The following is a 20,783-nucleotide window of genomic DNA, read 5'->3' as shown; positions in this document are numbered from 1 at the left end:
AAGAGTTGGAGGGAGAGACAAGTGGAGTGGATTGTTGGAGCTCACTGGACAGGTAAGCTCTGAGCTTGGTGAGGGACCCTGTTTCAAAAACTAAAGTGGAGAGCAATAAATTAAGATATACAACATCAACCTGGACTCCATGTGTATGTGCACACACACACACACACACACACACACACACACACACACACAAACACACACACGAACTAGGCAATAATGTGTAAGCATAGCATAGGTTTTATTGGGCTGAAGTTGCCCAACATCCTCTACACACTTGACTAATGCAGTCAAAACATACTTAGACATGAGTAACATCTGAAATCAAACCACGTGATCGTTTTATGTATGTACAAGATTTCTTGACATCTCCTGACTTTAAGTCTAAAACCATCTAATAAATGTTCGCACAAGGAAATCTTTCCTACAAGACACAATTGATCGCTGTCTTATTGCTATTAAGGGTTGATATTTATAGAGATAGTCACATACAATCACCACAGTAAGGGAATCACTGCCAAGTCACATCCTAACATTTTATATGTGAGAATTCATTTTTCCCCCTTAGAGACAAGAGGCAGAGAAAGAAAAGCTAAGGGTGGAGTCCAATCTGGAGTCCAGGGTAGACCTCATGTACTATATCAGAGTGCCCTGGTGGAACTCAGGCTCTCCTGGAGCTACTGCCTTGGAAATCACATGCTGAGGTTTCGATCATGTGGGCTACAGTCACACACTGCCTATGTGCTAAATGACTTGGGTTTCTAAATGATAATTTATTACTATGAAAGGTAAAATTTTTTCTAGGCAACATTTAAATTGACATTTTTCTGTCTTTTTTTCCTAACAGAACTTGCCCATGTCCCCTATCATGAAGGGAGACCCTTCATGATCACATCAAAGATACCTGATTGGAAGACATGGACTTTGTGAATCTTTTTTTCTTTCCTCCCTTCTCAATCCTCCTTTGTTTTAGGGATGCTGGGGATTTACCTTGACCTGTGTCTCCTGGTCTTGAACCATACCCCTGGTCCCTGGTTTTCTTTAATATAAAGAGAATGAATCCTTTCAGGTCAGCCCAGTAGAGGGATGCCAATCACAGGCACACCGAGGCAGGAGTTGCATCTGGAAGCAGGCTGAAGAGAGGGTGAAGCTTCCCCGAGGATCAACTCATTTCCTTATTATCTTAATCCATATATCTAGCTGTATAGAGGATGCTACTTGCACACAGTTTCTTTCATCCCCATAGAGGGGTAGACATTTAAAGATCCATATCCTGTCTTGCAGTCCCGAGGACATCCAAGTAACACAATCCCGTGTTACCGCCAGCTAGAGCGAGGCCAGGTAAAGCAATATCTTCCCTCGCCAGTTTGCAATTTAATTTTGAGGAAATTGTCAATATATATTCTCAGAAAGAGCTCCACAGAGATCTGTTAAGTTAGTTATTTCATCTTCTTTTAAGTTTGCCATGCTATACAAATACCCTGAGAAAATCCAGCCTTCTTTGGGGAAGACTGGGGTGACAGATGAAGTTCTGAACCCTTCAGGATTTTGTTTTGTGTTACAACGTTTGAGAAAATAAAATCCATGAACAGAAATCAGAAATCTAAAAGCCACATTTTGAATTTGCTGTCTCCTTATTACATTGTTTTCTTTCGTAAATATCTTCCATGTTCTGAGTAGAACCTCCAGATTTCCAAGAGAAGGAACAGTGAGATGCTGGCACCAATTCACTCAGTATCACTGTATGAAGAGCTGGGCTTGTGTGGTTAGAAATCCACATCAGGAAGTTGCATGAATCTATAGACTGCCCGCTATTTACTGGGGCTCCGTGCATCTGTCAGTTGCCCAAATAGATTATGAAGCCTATACTAAGGATAATGCATAAGACATACTACTCAAATCGGGATGCTGGTAGGTTATCTGGATTGACCTGTTTGTTACAGAAACCAGCAAGAGTCTCCAGCATCTCCCTTCCCTGAAACTTGGGGCTAGACACTAAGGAAGTGTCTCCAAGGCTCTCCTTCCTCTGCTTCAGCTGATTAAATGTGCTTTGCTCCTTTTTACATTATGTTTCCCAGAGGGCACTTCAGTTTGATTCAGTTGGCCATTCAGAGTTTCACTTACAGATCCGAGCTATTATGAAGAGGTCCTAATAACACTTATGTCATCGTAACACACAGTTTGCCATTGCTCTCTTACCAACAAAAAGCCTTTAAAAATGAGAGTATGAGCTTAGATCCATAATAGCTACCCATGGGATGGTCTATTCCCTTAAATATTTTAACTTTTGCATTTATTGCATTTATTTAAAAATCATTCTCATGTATTTTAGTGGCTTCCTTTTGAAAAATCAGATGTTATGGTGACAGTAAAGCCATTTCACGTGTAAGCTACATTTATTAGCTAAGTTTGTTTTATATATATATATATGTGTGTGTGTGTGTGTGTGTGTGTGTGTGTGTGTGTGTGTGTGTGTGTGTGTGTCATGCAGGGAGATACAGAGGTAAAATGACTTCCCTTCGGGCCACAGAGACAGGGAGTATCATCAAGTTCAGAAACTCCATCTTGGATTATGATCTCATGTCTATACACCATATGAAATGTTTGCAGATAATGTCACACACCACAAGATTGCCACTGTTCCTGAGGCCAGTTGGAAGCATGCCAACAATACAGATGCCTAATGTTACCCTAGAGAACTTTGTGCTTTTAAAGACAAAAAAAAAGGCAAATTTTTGTCCAGCAGTTTGGTGACTCTTATAGATAGGCAAAAAATACGTATAATCATAGCTCACATATAATCAGCACATAATCATAATTCATATGTAATTGATATATAATCATAACTCCTGTTCATTATGTGAACCCAGCCTCAGTCCTTTCTCACTCCCTAACATTTAGCCTTTCTTTCTCTCCTTATGTTCTGCTATTCCCACCTGAACCTTTGTTTGCATATATACACATTACTGGCTAGATCCAATATATTATGGGGAATATGTGGGACTTTATTAACTTGAAAGTGTATGACCTTGCTTGATTTTGTACACTGTAAGATCTTCAGTTTTCCTGCAAATCTCATTAAAGCTGAATAATATCCCATTATATAAACACACATTTTTATTATCATTTATCTGCTGGTGGACAAGTAATTTGAATCCAATTCTCTGCTGTTGTCAATAAATTGTTTTTCTGGTTCTAGCTCTCATAAATGTTTCATTTCAGGTGGTGGATAAGTATATCAAGTGTGTTTGATAGCGAAAGTATAAAACCCAACGTGGAGTGCCACAGCTTCTGTTCTGAATGGCTGCTCTAACTGTATAAACATTGATGACATTGTGTTGTCTTTGGGTCTGATTCACCCAGATTTAAAAAAACCTATAGCACCATACACACAGACTGAGAAAAGCGAAGTCCTTTAGCATCATGCCATGAGTGAAAGATGTTTCCCTGCCAGTGGTTTCCAGAGCTCCTGCCTGAAGCCATCTGAGGAGATAATGGAAGTTGCTTTCCTCTCAGTTCATGATGTACAAAAACGGAACCCCCCAAATAACACATTTTATTTGGAGAAAAACATATCTGATGAAAACTGACAAGAACCCAGAGCTGGAAGCACGTGACCTGTCCATTGCTGCAGGTTAGCACGATTGCAGCTGCAGGAACACGAGGGGACCTACAGTAGAGTTCCTGCAGCCTACCCTGAGCCCGCTGGAACTCAGTCCCACTTATTCTGCAATCTCTCCTTCTTTTACTGGGTAGTTTTATAGAGTATGTCAGTTTCCAGTACACAAGTGGCATTATCCCAGAAAATAGCTCTATCTGGAAAGCACCTGCTCTCGCTGGGCAGGGAAGAGAGGGGTCACAGGGTGACCTGAGTTATGCATGGCGCGCTTGGTGACTTCCATCCTTCGCTCTATGGTTTTAATTTTATGTTTGTCATAAACACACTCTTAACACATTTTGGTGAAAACATTCCATACTTGTCCATAAACTGTGATCTTCACTTAGTCCTCATGCAAACTCAGAGTGATAACCCCTCGTGTATTCAGGGAGGGCACTCATTGTCAAAAGCCAACCCAACACCTGCCCACATAACTGCACATTGAGAAGAACACTGAAATGGCATACTCACACGTACAAGACGGATCTGGTGTCCCCCACCTTCCCGGCATCCCCAACTGTCAGAGTGTCGTACCCTCGTTCCAACTCAAACTCTTCAAAAGCAAGTTTGATGACCTAAATCCAAAAGGGGAGACATAGTTACTAGGCAAAATCCAGACATCCCATGGCAAAGCACATTTATTTATACTTTCAGAATTAGCTTTTGCTCCATGATGCTGATGGATACCAAACAATTTCTAAGCTGCCTCTAGTCACTAGACAAATAGTCAAGGTTTGGTTGGCTTGAATTTCAGAATTTTGGGTAGTTAAAGTATTCTGTTTGCTCCAACTTACTGCGAGCTCTATGATGAAATTCATCTGAGCTCACTTCAAGTCAGATGTCTATCAAATATATAGAATGACAACCCAGATGCTTAGATTAAGCAGGGATAAGCCAATACAAGCAGGAGAAAGACCATTTTAGTTAAGGAGGCATGATTTAAGGGTGCCCTATAATGAACCTATTAAAAATGTGTTTGTGGTGATAGTATGTTATTATTCCCAATAACATATGAGATTTCTTCTGAGACCAAGAAACAAATGATCCAATGCTACAGCTAGCTGTGCAAAATCTTGAAGTTTCGTCTTCTTTTCCCCTTTTCGGTTTCTGTGATGGTGCTTAAGAATTGACTCTCACTAGGCAAGTTCTCAAGTAGACCTCTTGTAGATAATTGGATGGATGAATGAATGAATAAGTGGATGGGTAGGTAGAAGTAGATATGGATGAACAGAGCAATGGGTAGGAAGGTGGATAACAAAAAGAAAACGAAAGGATATATTTCCTTGTTCTAAAACCATCATTTAACGAAGAAGCTCAACCTTGAGTTAATTTAAGCTTTTGTATGTATATAATAAAAAAGTGGCACACATATATAACACATACAATAATTAAAGTACACCATATATAGAATATCTATACATGTATGTATAAGTACATAATATCGTATTTGATGTGATGATCAGTATTATGCTAAACATTAGACAGGTTTCTATTTTACCCACCAACAGACTATAGGCATGTGAACTCCTGTCTTTGTAGACCACATGATGTGCTCAGTGACTTAAAGTAGGCACTTTAAGACTAGAGATTTAAGTGAGTTAAATCTCCTGATACAAACAAACCAGCAGAAAACACTCCCTTTATTGATCAATATTATGATCAAGGGGAAACAGGATCAAAGCAGTCAGGAAGTTAGGTCAGACCTTGGATGTCCAGGTATACAAAACTGATGTCAATATAATGTCATACATGATACATAGATAAAGGGAAATATAGATAGGCAGATGCAACACACAGATAATGTATAATAGATGATCAATGAGTAACTTATTAATGATGACAAGTGACAGAAAATATGATATAATAACTAGATAGATAACTGGATGAATGGATGGATGAATTGGTGGATTGATGGATCAATGGATAGATGGATGATAGATCAGTGAATGGAAATTGTTAAGATGATGCATATAAGATTGGATGGATGGATAAATAGATAAGTAGATAAAAGAATGAATGAGTGGATGGCTGGATGAAAATATAAGTAGATGGATAGAAGCATGCATGTATGTATGTTACATAAGTAGGTTAATAGAGGAATGGGCTAATGACAGATAAATGGAGAATAAGTATATCGATATGTAGATGTCTACATGATAGATAAGTGGATAGATGGATAGAGGAACAGATAGATTGATGATAGATAAGTTGATTGATAGAATGATGGGTGGATGACAGATGGTGGATGATCAATAGATTGGTGGTTAGATGACCAGATTACAGATAAATGGATCGGTAGAGAAATTGACGAATGGATGATAAAAACTAAACATATAGATGAATGGGAGGATAGTGAATAGTAGATAGGTGAGTGGGTAGATGGTAGATGGTAGGTATGTGATTAAAGTATGGATCGATAGCCAGATGATGGATGATAGATAGTTAAACAGACAGATGACAATATAGAAAGATGGATGGATGAGTGAAGAAGTAACACAGCAGTGTAAGCTGAAGAAGGGAAGCGGACACAAAGGGGGAAAGAGGAATTGCTTTGTTAGAAGCACATTTTACTGATGTCTAATTATAAGTGAGTGTGTGTGTGTGCCTTATAAGAAGAAATCAAATGCCTGCCTGTTAGACATGTAATATTTTTTTTAAGTAAGCAATGCTGGGAGTGAGGCCAATGTTCCTAAGACACAATGTATCATACACAGGTTAAATGCTCTTTAAATGGCTGCTTTTTCCTAACAATACTTATTGGTAAGGGATGCACTGTATATATTATTATAAACTTATTACAATTAATGACATAGCTATTATAATTTATTTAAAATTGACTAATGAAAGTCCTGGTGTCAGTATGAACATATTATTTGTGCTGGAAAAGGTGTGAAGTTGACAGATGTCACAACCTTTGTGAATTTTTCATATTAAAATGAGGACTTAGGGGGCTTCTTGGTTCTATCTTCCTCTCTCTTGACAATAGGTGAATAGGGCCATAGAGTAATGAAATAAAGAAGCCAGAGGGTCACATCCTAGCCTCACGTTTTCCATCACTTCCCTATAGTGACTTGTTTAGAGCTTGTTAGTAATCCCTTTTAAGGCTCGTTAAAGCCACCATAAGTCAATGGGCACATCCAACAGTGTACTCCCCAGAGAGAGGGATGAGGAACATGAGATCCAAGCAACTGCGGAAGGTGATGAACTCCCCCAGATCTAGCTGCATGGAGAAGCTGAGATCCTGCAGTTCCTCTACTCCCTGGAGAGGGCACACAAGCTTCTGACTAGCTGGATTAGGATCATATTTTTCTTATACTGTCTGATTAATTCTTTCAATTCCTTATAGATATTCCAAGACATTCCTTATAAAAGGTAGATTTTCAAATTGGAGAAGGTACCTCATTGTCAGCAAAAATATCTAGCATTTCCCCTGTGCCCAGTGCTGGGGCCCCTGGGCTAATTCTTCAGTCTGTGTCTTCATGCTCACTAGTCTTTGGATTCTGTAGTTAGTTAACAATTTGTTAATTTTAGCATATAGTAATATATATACATATATATGTAAATATCATCCTACCATCTCCTTGTGAAACACAGATATGTTTCCTCTTCCTTTTTAGTCCATAAAGTACATGAACTTCCACAGTTAGGAAGAGGAGATTGCATGCATGAGTTCCAGAGTAAACACACATTTTAATGTGTTTATTTATTTTAGAAATGTGCCTATTTGTAGGTTGATGACATTATGCAGATGAGGGCTGGCACAAGTTAGATCAAAGCCATGATTGGACAGTAAGACAATAAGACGGGAACAAAGTTTTTGTAGGGAGGGAGAGAAGGAGAAGGAAGGAGAATCAATATGGAGACGGAGAAGGATGACCCAGATTCGGGTGGTTCTGAAGTGCCAAGGTAGCTGGGATGGATTTCTGTAGACAAATTTATCTTTTCTAGATGGGCGGTTTATATCCTTATCAATTGGTTGTAAGTTTATTGTGTGGATTTATTGTATATTGAGTATTTAACATATAAATCTGGTTGTTGGGTTATAGTTTGAGTCTTGATATTATGGGGTAGCTGGGACCAGGGTTCCTGGCTGGCCAGGGCTGGCCAGGGTGACTGGCAATGGGAGCAGAGAGACGAATGGATCCAGAAAATAGCTAGGCTAACGTGGCATGGTGCCTCACTGAAGCCAGCTGCCTCTGAGATAAATTAAGGTTAGTTTTATATGGCCTTACGGAGCTAGAACTAACGCCAAGAAGCAACCGCGGGGTCCAAGAGTACCAGAGGCCCAGTGTGGAGTGGTGACGCGTGAGAACCAGTCATGTTCTTTTTCAATTATACCGCAACACCTATTTCCATAAACAAAGGATGCCTTACTCAATAATGCAATATAGTGATCATTTTGCAAATTTATGGAGATGTATACAACTGTGGCTCCTGAGTAATTCAAATTGAGAGAGAAGCTCTCCAAATTGAGTTCAGACGCCATTAAAGTGGTCAGAGGATGTTGTCTGGGAGATTTGGGAATGAGGGGGGGCACCTGAGGGAAGATGGGAGTAAGAAGAGGAAGAAGAGGGATGAGGATGAGGAAGGTAATGACTAAGGGGAGAGGAAGGGGAGTTAGAAGGGAAGTGTGCATCTCTGCAGAGAGGGTTCATTGACAACTACTGACTTTCAGGAAAACACACCTGTGCTTGTCGTAGGATGGTACACGTCCTTCCTCAGGCTTGTTGTGACCTTCTTAAAGGATAACGGATATTTATCTTTTCCCAGGCCATAAGTAATAAGGGGGAATACATAAGAGACCTTAGCTGGGAAAGATAACTTGGGGAAGCTTACCTCTGCTTTTTAAATGAGTCTGATAAAGAATCCCTAGCAGAATTCAGTCTTTTTAAACATGACAAGGGAAAGCATCATGTGCACAGCTGCTGTTCTGTTTTAATTTTACGTTTCATTTTCATATCATATTTAAAGTATATTTCTTTTCATTTAAAAATATTTGGTTGTTTTTATTTTGTGTATATGAATGCTTTGCCTGTGGGTGAGTGAGTGTGTGTGTGTATGTCTGCGCGCGCGTGCGTGTGTATACAACATATGCAATGTGTGCCTAGGGAGATCAGAAGAAGACATTGGATCCCTGGCATTAGAGTTAAAGATACTTGTGAGCCTCTCTGTGGGTGCTGAGAGCTAAACCCATGCCCTGTAGAAGACCACCATGTGCTTATAACTGCTGAGCCCTCTCTCTAAGAAGTATGTTTCCCTAAGTACCATGCTTGTGTTAGAAATCACTCTGCTGGGGAAAGCTAAGCAGAGAAAAAGTAATAATTTTTAAACACTTTAAACATTCTCATGAAAAAAATTAGTGAAAATCCTTACACATTATTTTATTATGGAAAAATGATCCATAAATGCCTAAGTAAGAATTATAGGTTTGCTCTCCACCCCAGAATGTGGTTGAGGGCTTCGAACACACAGAAAGGGTCTCTGGGAACCCAAGGCTTTCTGCCATCTGACTCATTCAATTCCAACTTGTTTATTGGAAGGAAACTGCCCCAAACGTGAATTTTCTCATGAGAATCCACCAAACGACAGCAAGCATTACCACTGTTGTTGATGTCAAAGCCTTACCCATTTGCAAAAGTTTTGATTTCTTACAAAATGGTAACTATCAACAGTTCTTGATGCATTCGCTTGAGCTCATAATGGTCAGTCATAAAGCAGCTGTATGATAAGTGAATGGTTGATGAATGGTAAAGTGTTATCTTTCTAAGTGTGTCTGGCACCAGGTCTGGAGGAATGCCCCATCTGATGTTCCTATATAAGCTCAGACACGGCCATATTGTTCCCAGGCTGCAAAATGGGGTAGTGTCCTTGGAAGATAGCTTGCAACTTCCTTACAGAACCAAATGTCCTCCCTCCGTATCCTCTGCTGCTGTGAGAAGAGGATTCTAGCATCACCCCAAGTATAGCTATGCCCTAATAGCCTTTGCTATAAAAAGCAAAGCAAAACAAACCAAAAGAGGAACAACTGAGAGAGAGAAGCCAGGCTTGGATGCTTCCTTACATAGGAGAGTACGGCTCCTCTCATGCTCTCTGTTCTCTGTGATATGAGAAAGGCTGGTTCCTAGTGGGGCAGAGACAGATGAGTGTGAGGGAGAGCAGGTGTCCAGGACACCATCTTGCTTGGCCCTCTTGTAGGAAATCATTCCATAGCAGCCAGGTTCTGTTCTGTTCCTTTCCACACTAGCATCTTTATTTCTATGTTTTGTCTGCCTCCCATGTGGACAAGAGCAATCCATACCAAAAATACATCTCTTCAACAAAAACTGTAAAAGAGCTAGTAATCCTGTCAGGGACACAGGCCAACGGTAGAGATTATCAGGCTCAGCAGGGTAAGTGCGATTTAAGGATGGCACTGGTGGAAGTTTAACATCACTGCCACGTGGGAAGTGGCCACAGCAGAGAGACCCAAGAGCCTAGCCCAAGCCCCTTCCACAGAATCACGCGGAATCCCTAGCAGATTCCAGAAACTTATTAAAATGTGTTCCCAGACATGCGAAACAGCGAAGGGTATTTATTAAAATTGAGAGGCTGGGAATTTAAAAGTCACAATACAATAACTGCAAAAGAGAGAATTAGAACATCATTAGAAGTTGGCAAAACACAGAATTAACGTTCACATCAATCAAAAAGAGACTAGAGGCGTATCTTAGGCGGGACTCTGAAGGAATAAAAGATGAAAGGGTGGCGGGAGGAAATGACAGCTCTCGAGATAAAAGCAGGGATATTGAAGTTTTCAGGGCTATAACAAAGGGTGCAGGATCAATAATTAGAAAAATCATGGAACACACATTTTACGACTCATTGAAGAGTTGAGACTGGAGATTAAAGGCAGTTCATTATAATCCATGGGAACAAATCACAGCCACAAGGGAGTAAGAAGACGATGTCGCCTCAAAGCCACTTAACTCCAAGATGCGCTGAAGGATTCTCTCCATACACCCGGGAGAATCAATGGGCTATATTTGAAGAAATACAAATCAAAGTCACTTTCATTTTCTAGTGGTACATCAAAACGGGTGATTCGTATGGCCCAGATTAAACGATAAAGGTGGCCTTCCAGGCACAGCTACTCAGCAGAGGGATTGTGTGATGTGTGGAAGGGAAAGCTCTTGTTTTAATGTCTCAGGTACTTTATTAAGATACCTCACTGTCTTCAGCTTGGCTGAAGAGTACATGGCCAACAAGAGTAATATTAAAATAGATTATACACACACACACACATACACACACACACACACACATGAAAAAGCTAGCCAAAAATGTTTACATTTATTATAACAGTAAAGAACATATTTAAGTAAGTAAAGAATGGTATGAGTTCAGTGGCTGGACTCTGAAGCTCACATTTTCTCTTCAGAGTTAGGTTGGGAACATCTTGAGGCAGAGAGCTCCAGGCAGCTGGACTCAACTCTGGCTCATGCTAGAGCTGGTAGCTACCTCAGGGAGCTTGGGATGAACACTGTGAACCTGCCTCGTGGTTTACACCAGCCATCTGCACTCAGTGGAGAGAACGGTAGGCTTAAGAGAATCCTGATCCTGAAGGTCTCTAAAAGGTGTCAGAAGGTAAATATAGTTGTAGAGAAGAGGGGAACAGAAACATAAAAATTGATTCGTTGGAGAGACAGTGCGTCCTCACATATTTGCATAATTATATGCCGATTTTTTTCAAAATGTTTGTCAGCCCATATTATGTATAAATATTGGACCTCCACATATTTTTATAATTCCCCCAAATAATTAACATTTATGATTTATTATTTTGTGGTTATAATGAATGTCATAGTTGAAGAGATCCTATTTGGTCCAGAGGGAGTCAGGGCCCCAGATGAGGACATAACACACGGGCCTACGTGGCTTTACAGAGCTGGGTCTCTCTAGAAGCTAGAGGATAATTTCTCACCATATCCTTAAGGATATGTGCTCCACACTCTGGGATTTAAAAGGCTACATGTATGTGATAGAGGAATTTAATATTCTCCCATCTTGTTTTGGCTCTGCGTAGTCTTACAAGTTGCTTCTCTGCTGGGTTTACCTCATGTCGGTATCATTCATAAATTGCTTATCTGTGCTCCTATTTTGTGAAGTGTTTTACACATAAAGGATAAAGAAGCTGTCCCCGAGTGCTTTGTATAACAAAATTTCTTATGTATGAATATATTTAGGAATAAACAACAGGTTATTGGAGACAAAAAAAATGATTCGTACCATAGGCTGTTAGATAGAACTTGGGAAAGTACATTACTTATGTCAGTGTTAGATGGAGTTCCAGAAAACAGTGGTTATAGATCATTTCTTTTTGGGACTTTTTTTAAGACAGGGTCTCACTTTGTATCCTTGACTGACCCGAAACTCCTTATTCAGAGCAGACTGGCTTCAGCTCATGGATCCACCAGCCTCTGCCTCTAAATGTTTAGATTAAACAGTCATTCTCGACCTGTGGATCATGGACCCTTGGAAGTTGCCTATTAGATATTTAGATAACAATTCATAACAGTAGTAAAATTAGAGTTATGAAGTAGCAACAAAATAATTTTATGGTCGAAGAGACTGCAATCAAGGGCCACAGCATTAGGTAGGTTGAAAACTGCTGAATTGAAGCCATGCACCACCATGCCTAGCTGGTTATTGATCAATTATATGGCCATGCACCTTGCTCTCATCTTTACCTATGTTGACAAATACCTCCATTTCCCCTAGGCTGAAACATGTAGATACTCTGAATGTGCACAGGAGTGCCAGCCTAGGAACCCTACAGATAAGAGGCAATACAGTCCAAGTGTGGGGTTCAGCTACAGTGACTCATTTCCTATTTTCATTATGTTTTTGTTAATTATTCTTTGTGTATTTGAGCAAATTAAATGTCTTAAAATCACATATAAGGTAAAATAGCCAACAATTTGAATGCAAATGTTGGCATTTTCACTTGCTCATTGTGATTTGTCCCCAATGTAGGAATTGCTTACCTATGATTTGGGATTAATAATGAATTCTTTCTCTACAGGATTTCTCAAGAACTGAACATAAACATTACAATTATAAAGCACCTGCCCTGGAAACATTACAATTATAAAGCGCCTGCCCTGGAACTTGGCTAAAGTTTCAAGTTATTAAATAACATATACTGCTTGCATTATGAGAAAAAATACTGAAATTGAATCAGCCAAATCTACATAGTTAAGATTAATAATTGAAATTTTAGGTGCAAACTCAAAGGCACAATAGGCAAAACCTATTTGAAAGCTCTTGGCAAAACAGAAAACCCACGCAAGTTTAGCTTTACTGAGAAGTGCAAAGCAAGTACCTTTCTGTATTAATTTCATTCTTAAAAATGCCTTATAAAGTTGTGGCAAAGTAATTATAAGACTTACAGTAAACTCAGTCAATGAAGACCAATTATATACCACTTGAGAAAAAATAATACAAGTTACTTGATTGACTTCATATTTATATTTATTGTAGAAAATTTTGACAACCTTCATTATGTTATAAATATGTGATGCTAAAAAATAAAATAAACCCATGAAATTAGTATTTTATCTAAAACAAATAGTGAGGAAATTCTCCCCGTGATCCATGAACCATACGCTTTCTAGCATGGCGTCATCGAGCAAGGGTAGCAGATATGGTGCTACTATCCAGGGGTGGGAATTTCAACTCAGGTCAGCTCAAAATTCAGTGTGGTCATGGGCAGGTTCAAGAGAAAAAAATATAACTTTAAAAAGTTAAAGAACTCTCATACCTGGCACTGACGAGCATAGATTTGAGTGAAAGGGGCTGCGTACAAGCCCCTGCTTCATTTGCCACTGAACATTTGACATTGAGGAAGATACCATTTTCCTCCCATAATCCACTTCATCTGGAAGTAGTGTTCATATTTGCTGAATCTTCAGTGTGTTACTGTTCAATGTGAGATAATGTCTGAGGATGGGGAAGAACTGGGATGGCAGGCCTCTGACATGACCATTACACACACGAACTCACAGCACCTGTGGTTACCCGCACAAGATCTCTACAAGATCAGGAGACCTAAAACATCAAGTATGGTGGGGGCGGGGTCTCTGATGCCCTGTCCCTAGCTGAAGAGCTAATGGTGGTTGATGGTTGCTGGTGGAGGGAAACTCATTATTTCCCTTTGGACGGCTGCCATTGGTAGGGTGTTCATGCTCCATTGGATGATGGACATAAGACTATAAGAAGAACAGTAATCGGATTTGGTGACTTAAAAGAAGCCAGTGAAAAAGACATGAATACAGAAGGTAGGTGGAAGATATGTATATGGGAGAGGGATGTAGTAAGAGGTAGATATTGCCAAAATACAAATGATACATGACATTTTCAAAAAATTAAGAAGAAATAAACCATTGTGTAGACTAATCAGAAATGAGAACATTAGGAAGGCAATTATCAAATAAAAAAAGGTAGGGTTCATGTTAGGGGCACCTTCTGAATTGTAGAAATAGATTCTCAAGAATATTCAAAATTGCCCAGTGACAAATTTACTCTATAAACCCTGCTACGCCGGGAGGAAGCATTGACAACCTTTACCGGGTTGGGAATGACAACTGCCCAGCCTCAGGCCCATGGTCTAGATGAACCATTTAACCTTGTGCATTTAACCCCCTCATTACTAAAATGCAGAAGTGGGGCTATTGATCAAGATTTTCTTTAACACTTAATATTTTTATAGTTCTCAATATTGTTAAAATTCTGCTCTGTCACGATCTATATCTTATGGGTCTGCACCTGAGCTGCTGACTTGTAAGAATGTATTAATGGAAGCGGTGGCTGCAGTGAAAAGTATAGACTAGGTGTGATAGTGTGCACACCCAATTCCAGTTCCTGGGAAGTAAAGACACAAGGACAGAGAGTTCTAGGCTATCCTTGGCTACATGGAGAATTTAAGAATAGCCTGGGCTAAGTGATTCTGAAAAAAAAAACATAGAAAAAGGAAAAATGGGAAAAATACAAGTTAGAAAACAGCTGATGCTAATAGATAGTTTCCATTTCCTAAGAGTGGAGCTGTGGATGGATGAACTGTGGTCTGACTGGACCTTGCTTCCTTAGCTGGATGGAGGTCTGCCAGCCCAGCAGCCAGGTGTGAGGTTACCTGGTCAGGAAAGCAATTATCAGATTGGCAGATTCCGTAGTCATGGTAACAGGGTGAAGAGATAAGGCCAGAGCTCACTCTCTCCCACCTGCAGTTTCTCATTTCTTCCGAGTGTGAGGAGAAGGTGCGAACTTGTCCTCTCACTCCTGTGCATGAGCCCTCGACTAGCGGTCCCTCTGAATCAATCGTTACAGCAGATTAAGAAAAACAACAAATGAGAGAACAGGCCATGACAAGGACTACACAGGTGTGTTTGCAATCGGGGAATGGGTTCTATGCTAAAAATGAAAAATGGGATGTGTTCTGCTGGCCTAGAGGCTGTATGGAACTTTCGGCACTGTCTGCCTCCCGCTCCCTCACTCTCCCATCCTCAGTCCTGGGCCCTTGCTCAGTTCCGTTTACTGTTTTGCTCTATTGACAAGAGAGAAAGAGAGAGAGAGAGAGAGAGAGAGAGAGAGAGAGAGAGAGAGAGAGAGAGAGAGAGAGAGAGAGAGAACATGAAAATGCCCAGCCTGAGGTAGGCTGACAGCCTAGAGATTTCAACTACAATAAAAGTATCCTAGAAGAATTTTGAAAATAAGACATACAAAACTGCAATGTATAACATCATTGAACAAATACAGTGAAGTGACATCAACTCTTCTTGCCACCTAGCGAAGAATTATGCTCTGGACATGCTTTTGGGTAAAAGATTAACAATGAGGTTGGCTTAAACACATACCTTGCCCACGTTAAAAATCCCTAGGGCATCATCTAAGAAGACAACCTGAGTCTCACTCATGAACCAATGCCTGAGTCAGGACTTAGTATGATTTTCTTTTTTAATTCAGAGAATATACCTCTAAAAAAACTACTCCAATTTTCAGTTTCCTGAATCAAATTGGGACCATGCGTCTGGGGATATGTTTCATAAAGGTTTGGCTAAATCTGTGTAATCTTGTGACAGAATGGTTTTTGTAATGTTGAGGATCAAAGCCAAGGCCTTGCTCACACGAGGCAAATGCCTTTGATACTGCTCTATCCCTAACCCTGGGCATTGTTAGTAAAGCCACAAAGATGTTTTTAAAAGTCAAAGTTGGCCAACAGATAGAGATGTCTATGACCATGAAAATGATTCTTAACCGGGAAAGGGAATAACACTTGAAATGTATATAAGAAATACTCAAGTTAATAAAAAAAAAAAAAAGAAAATGATTCTTTATAGAAATCAACATGGCTAATAGCTAGAATTGTATAGGAATATATAAAAAGTCAGACTTTATCTCGTTTTGACATACATGTATGTGTATATATATTATCTTTATGTATATGTGTATGTGTATATGTGTGTATTTATATGTAACATATATAAAGAGATAGATAGATAGATAGATAGATAGATAGATAGATAGATAGATATGTTAGAAGTCAAAACGAGATAAAATCTGACTTTAGAAATCATCTCAGCTGCCATGAATACATCTTTGGCCTATGGTAGACATCCCTGGGTCGCTGCTGTAACATGATTGGTGTGCACAGTTTAGCTTGCTTCCTTACAAAACTGTACTCCGAGAGGAAATTTCTTGTTTCTCACAATGCTGTGTCCTCCACTGTCCCAGTGGTACACTCATCCATTCATTCATTCATTCATTCATTCATTCACTGTTTCAATATACATGACTTCCCTACCACGCTGGACTATGCCCTGGAATTGTAAGCAAAAAGGAGGCTTCTCTCCTTTAAATGGTTTTTCTCAGGGTAGTTCGTTAGAGCAACAGGAAACATCAAGAATGCAATAGCTTAGGGCAATGGCTGATCCATGCCTGCTGCTCTTAAAGTCTTGCACGATGGGGTACAGTCTGCCCTCTTGCAAACTCTATTGTGTCCTGCAAAACATAGCTGTGCCCAGCGACACACTGACAACCCCAGAGATGATTCTCCACTGAGATCTCAGCTGTTGGCCATGGCCTATCACCAGAGTATCTGCTGACTCTCCTCAGGCTTCAGTCTCCACATCTAAATGGCTATCATCAAAACTGATGACCTGAGTTTAAGCACTCAGGCCCACATGATAAGAGAGTATCGATTCCTGCAAATTGTTCTCTCCTTTCCACATGTGCATCAGGGTATGCGTGTATGGATATGTACACATACAGGTGCATATATACACACACAAATATAATCAATATCAAAAAAGTTATATAGTGCATGTGTAGCATGAATATGGCCCATAAAAAGTCAACTTCAATTCTAACACAGGCTTACCTCTGCTGTATCACAGATCATATATGTTATTACTAGAAAAAAAAGAAAAGGAAGAAAGGAAGAAAGAGAGAGAAAGAGAGAGAGAGGAAGAGAGAGAGAGAGAGAGAGAGAGAGAGAGAGGAGCTGGGTGACAAACAGCAAGATGGATCTCATAGCTGTGACCACAAGCGACTATGTGACTACTCTGTGTGATGTTATTGGTGAAATACGCTCATTCCCTCTTAGAACATCCCAGCTTCTTCATGTGGTCATATCCTGTTGGATAAACAATATCAGAAGGTGCTTGGGATGGGAGGTTAACAGAGTAGTTCACAGTCACTAGTAGATGCCATGTTCTGCAACAACGTCAAACTTTCCTGTATGGAACCATGGGTCTGACTTGCTTCCTAAAGGTGTCAGTTTCCCCTGGGTTTTGGAATTGCTTAATTAATTTCATTTCCTTAAAGAAATGAAAGCCACTCCTTGGCCACAGATGGAAACAGTGTCTGGTTAAAAGTCGAGGCTAAAGTAATAGATAGAAATCAGAGCAACTCTCTAAATTCTGCCTACAGGTGCTGATCGCCTCCTTGTCTTCAACAGTAGTAGTTTACTCAATGTTTCCAGTGTCTCTCGGGAAAATGGCATTCACAGCTCTTCCATGACTGATGGGGATTTTGTGGTGTGACATCTAGGGACTCACCCAGTCTCATAGTGGTCTCACAGCAAGAGGAAAACCAGGAAAGTGGGCTAAGCCATTCCACCTCAGAGGCTGCTCTTTGTCTTCTTTCTCCCTCCTTTCTTCCTTACCTCCCCCTTTCTCTTTACTTCAGTACTGGGAATCAAACTCAAGACCATGTGCTAGCCAGTCCCACCCCAAGCTGGAGTCCACACTGTTAAGCAGGAAGAATGTCTCCTAATTTACACATCACTCCATAAAGAGTGTTCTATAAAGCATATAGTTTATTCATTGGCCACTTATATGACTGAGTCTCAGGAAACTGTGGACATTATATTATAAACAGCTTCAAAAATTGCTTGGGAAACAAATGGAGAATTTTCTCTAAAGATTCAGATCATCTCAAAAGAGTGGCAGAATGCACTTGGTGGTGTCAGGAGAGCTCTCCACAGTGGACTAGTTCACCAAATGGGCATGCCGGGTCTGGTTGAGGTATTGGCTTATAGATTGATGTTCTCTTGTCTGTGAAAAATCAAATGTCCACTCCATCACTACTGTAACACTACTGTAAGAATTGACACATCAATTGTTTCTTTTTTCCCCTGTAAATTTAAGGCCTCAAACTCAGAAAGCAAGACACAATTGGGAGATGGTATAAAATACAGAATATCTGTGGGACCAAAGAGGCAGTTGCAGGACCATGGGGAACACCTGACTTCCCAGAGAAGGAATTTGGCCCCTACTGTGACCAGTGCCCTTTCAGGTTTGAGCCCGAGTTAAGTCTGTTCCTTCTGTGCTATGTTTGCAACTCTGCACCTCTCAGAATTTTCTAGGAATAAGACTTGTTATGAGCAAGAAAATTTAAAAAGATCAATTTGTAAATTGTAACAGGGAGAGATAAAAAAAATAAAAAAGAGGGAAAGAAAGGATGAGGCAGAGAACCAATATCAAAAATAACATTCAGGGAAGGAAGCAGGAAAGCTTGCTGTAGTGGTAATTATTTTAATTGATTCAGTAAAGAGACCTAGAATGAAAAACAGTAATCCTCTGAATTATAATCTGCATGCTCATCTGCAAAGCAGCCGTGAGATTTATACCTAAAGTCAGTTTGATAAAAATATACAGGAAATCTCAGTTTGCCATTGTTCTCAGTAAGAAGTATCCTTTCTTATTCTGTTTGGCTGAGTGAGTCAAGGTCTCACTCTTTTGCTCAGGGTCCCCTCAAATTCACAATTTGCCTTATTTTTTCCCTCTCTGTGCCTGCTCAGATGTGTCATTTCTCACTGCTGCCTCTGCAATACTGAACACAGAGTAAATATATACTATTACATATATTTCAGGGGTGGTGTGTGTCTTTTGGAAGAATTTTAATCTAGCCAAGGTAAGTTCTCCCTTGTAGAATCAAATAGAGCCACTCTGCTTGCTCTCATGTGCAGAGGCTTCTTGGAGGGGTGTGCACATCAAAGATCCATCAATGATGAAGGAAAAGAAGGCTGAGAAATTAATACGAAAGAAGAAGCCTGCTTGGGGAATTAGTATGAGAGCCAACAGCTGACAAATCACAGGAGCGATGAGGAGAAAGCCTCTATCTCATGTGCAGTGTAAACAGTGGACTTACTTGAGTCAATCAACTGATGTATAAGTCAGACCTTTCTGCTATACACCCACACGGTGGGCTTGAGGAAAGATTGTCAACACTAAAACAAGGTCTGTCACAGGTTGGCAGTTCAGTAAAGTGGGGACAAAGGCTCACTATAGGAGAAAACTACACCCTCTTTCCAAAGAATGGATCTTGTTCTGATTAAGGAGCCTCCCTTCAGAAGGTTGCTTCCTTCAGAAGGAGCCTAGCTGAAAAGATTGGAAGAATATAATGATCCCACCCACCCACCCCTGGAAACCTTGCTCCTGGTGCAGTCCCTTACAGAACTGAGGTGAGTCTGCTTGTTCTAAATGCTTAGAAAAGTGTAAGTTTTCCTTTTTCTTCTTTGTCACTTGTAGCTGTCTTTTGCTTCTTTGCATCTTTTGCTCCTTCTCTACCCTTTCAAACCCCTAACTCTAAGATAAGAAAGAAGAAAGAAAAGAAATCCCTGAATGAAGTCAGTGATGAGAAACAGGGCAACAGTATTGTTAGACTACTTCCTACTGATGAGGTGCACAGATTTCCTTGGGGAAAGTTTGATCATCACAATCCATCAAGGTCTAGCTTCTTATTGTGTGGTTTCTTCTCTGTGCATGGCTTCTTAACAAACACGACCCACCAACCACAACCGACAATTGCCAACAACCATTAACAACCAACCAACACCAACCAACCAAGAGCCGATCCCACCTCTCTGGGGTCCTGGCATTTATATGCCCTCTGAAAAGGGCCCAGAATTCCAAATGTCACACAATCACCGCTGACAAAGCTGTGCCTCTACTAGAGCATGAGGCAAATGGTAGTCAGTTGTGTGGACAGTTCAATGTAGCCCAGTATGGGATTAAAATGAAAATACATTTCTATAATATTTCTGAGTTTTTCAACGATAACAAAACTCCAAAATTGTCACTACAGTAATACTCTTCACTTCTTTTGGATACTTGCCAAAAGCTAGCTTGTTTTTCCTGACAGTTGGGGCATACACAAACTTTCTCTGAATTCATTCCCTTGACCCAACAAACAGTCCCCCCCCCCCCAGTCCTCCTCCTCCTCATTCTTCTTCTCCATGTTCTTGCTCCATTCAGTCACTAAAATTTACAACTTGCCTGCTCTTGAGTTTTTCTTTTAAAGTCTAGTAAAATTGTTCTGGAAACTTTTTTCTGAGTTGGTGTTTTAATTATTTTATTTAGTGACCCCAAGGACCCCAGGAAGAAACCCCAATTTCCCACCTAACATGGCCAGAACCCAGGCGGGTCTCCCTGATATTTTTCAGTAACAAAACTATAAAATAAGCATACACTAAATTATAACTATGAATGATTATTTATACAATAAAACAAATAAGACACTAAAATGATTTAAGATAAAGTTATGAAACGATTATTTTTCTTTTTTGATATTTTGGAATTTTGTGTATATATAT

The 20,783-nt window shown here is 40.0% G+C and overlaps 2 protein-coding genes across 2 annotated transcripts in view; both read right to left on the bottom strand.

Annotated features, from left to right (window-relative positions):
• Window positions 1-20,783, bottom strand: part of Erich1 (glutamate-rich 1) — a gene marked incomplete at its 5' end in the record, with an annotated part of 52,793,804 nt that overhangs the window by 2,115,360 nt on the left and 50,657,661 nt on the right.
• Csmd1 (CUB and Sushi multiple domains 1) overlaps window positions 1-20,783 on the bottom strand; it is a 1,600,021-nt gene that overhangs the window by 364,066 nt on the left and 1,215,172 nt on the right. For both annotated transcript variants that reach the window (XM_087588866.1, NM_001037327.2), the window contains exon 11: window positions 4,127-4,230. In XM_087588866.1, coding sequence (XP_087444992.1) covers window positions 4,127-4,230 — 104 coding nt within the window. The remainder of the gene's footprint in view (window positions 1-4,126; window positions 4,231-20,783) is intronic.

This window comes from Rattus norvegicus, chromosome 16, assembly GCF_021556685.1.
Source record: "Rattus norvegicus strain SHRSP/BbbUtx chromosome 16, alternate assembly SHRSP_T2T, whole genome shotgun sequence".
NCBI lineage: Eukaryota > Metazoa > Chordata > Mammalia > Rodentia > Muridae > Rattus > Rattus norvegicus.
This window is presented reverse-complemented; position numbering and strand designations above follow the sequence as displayed.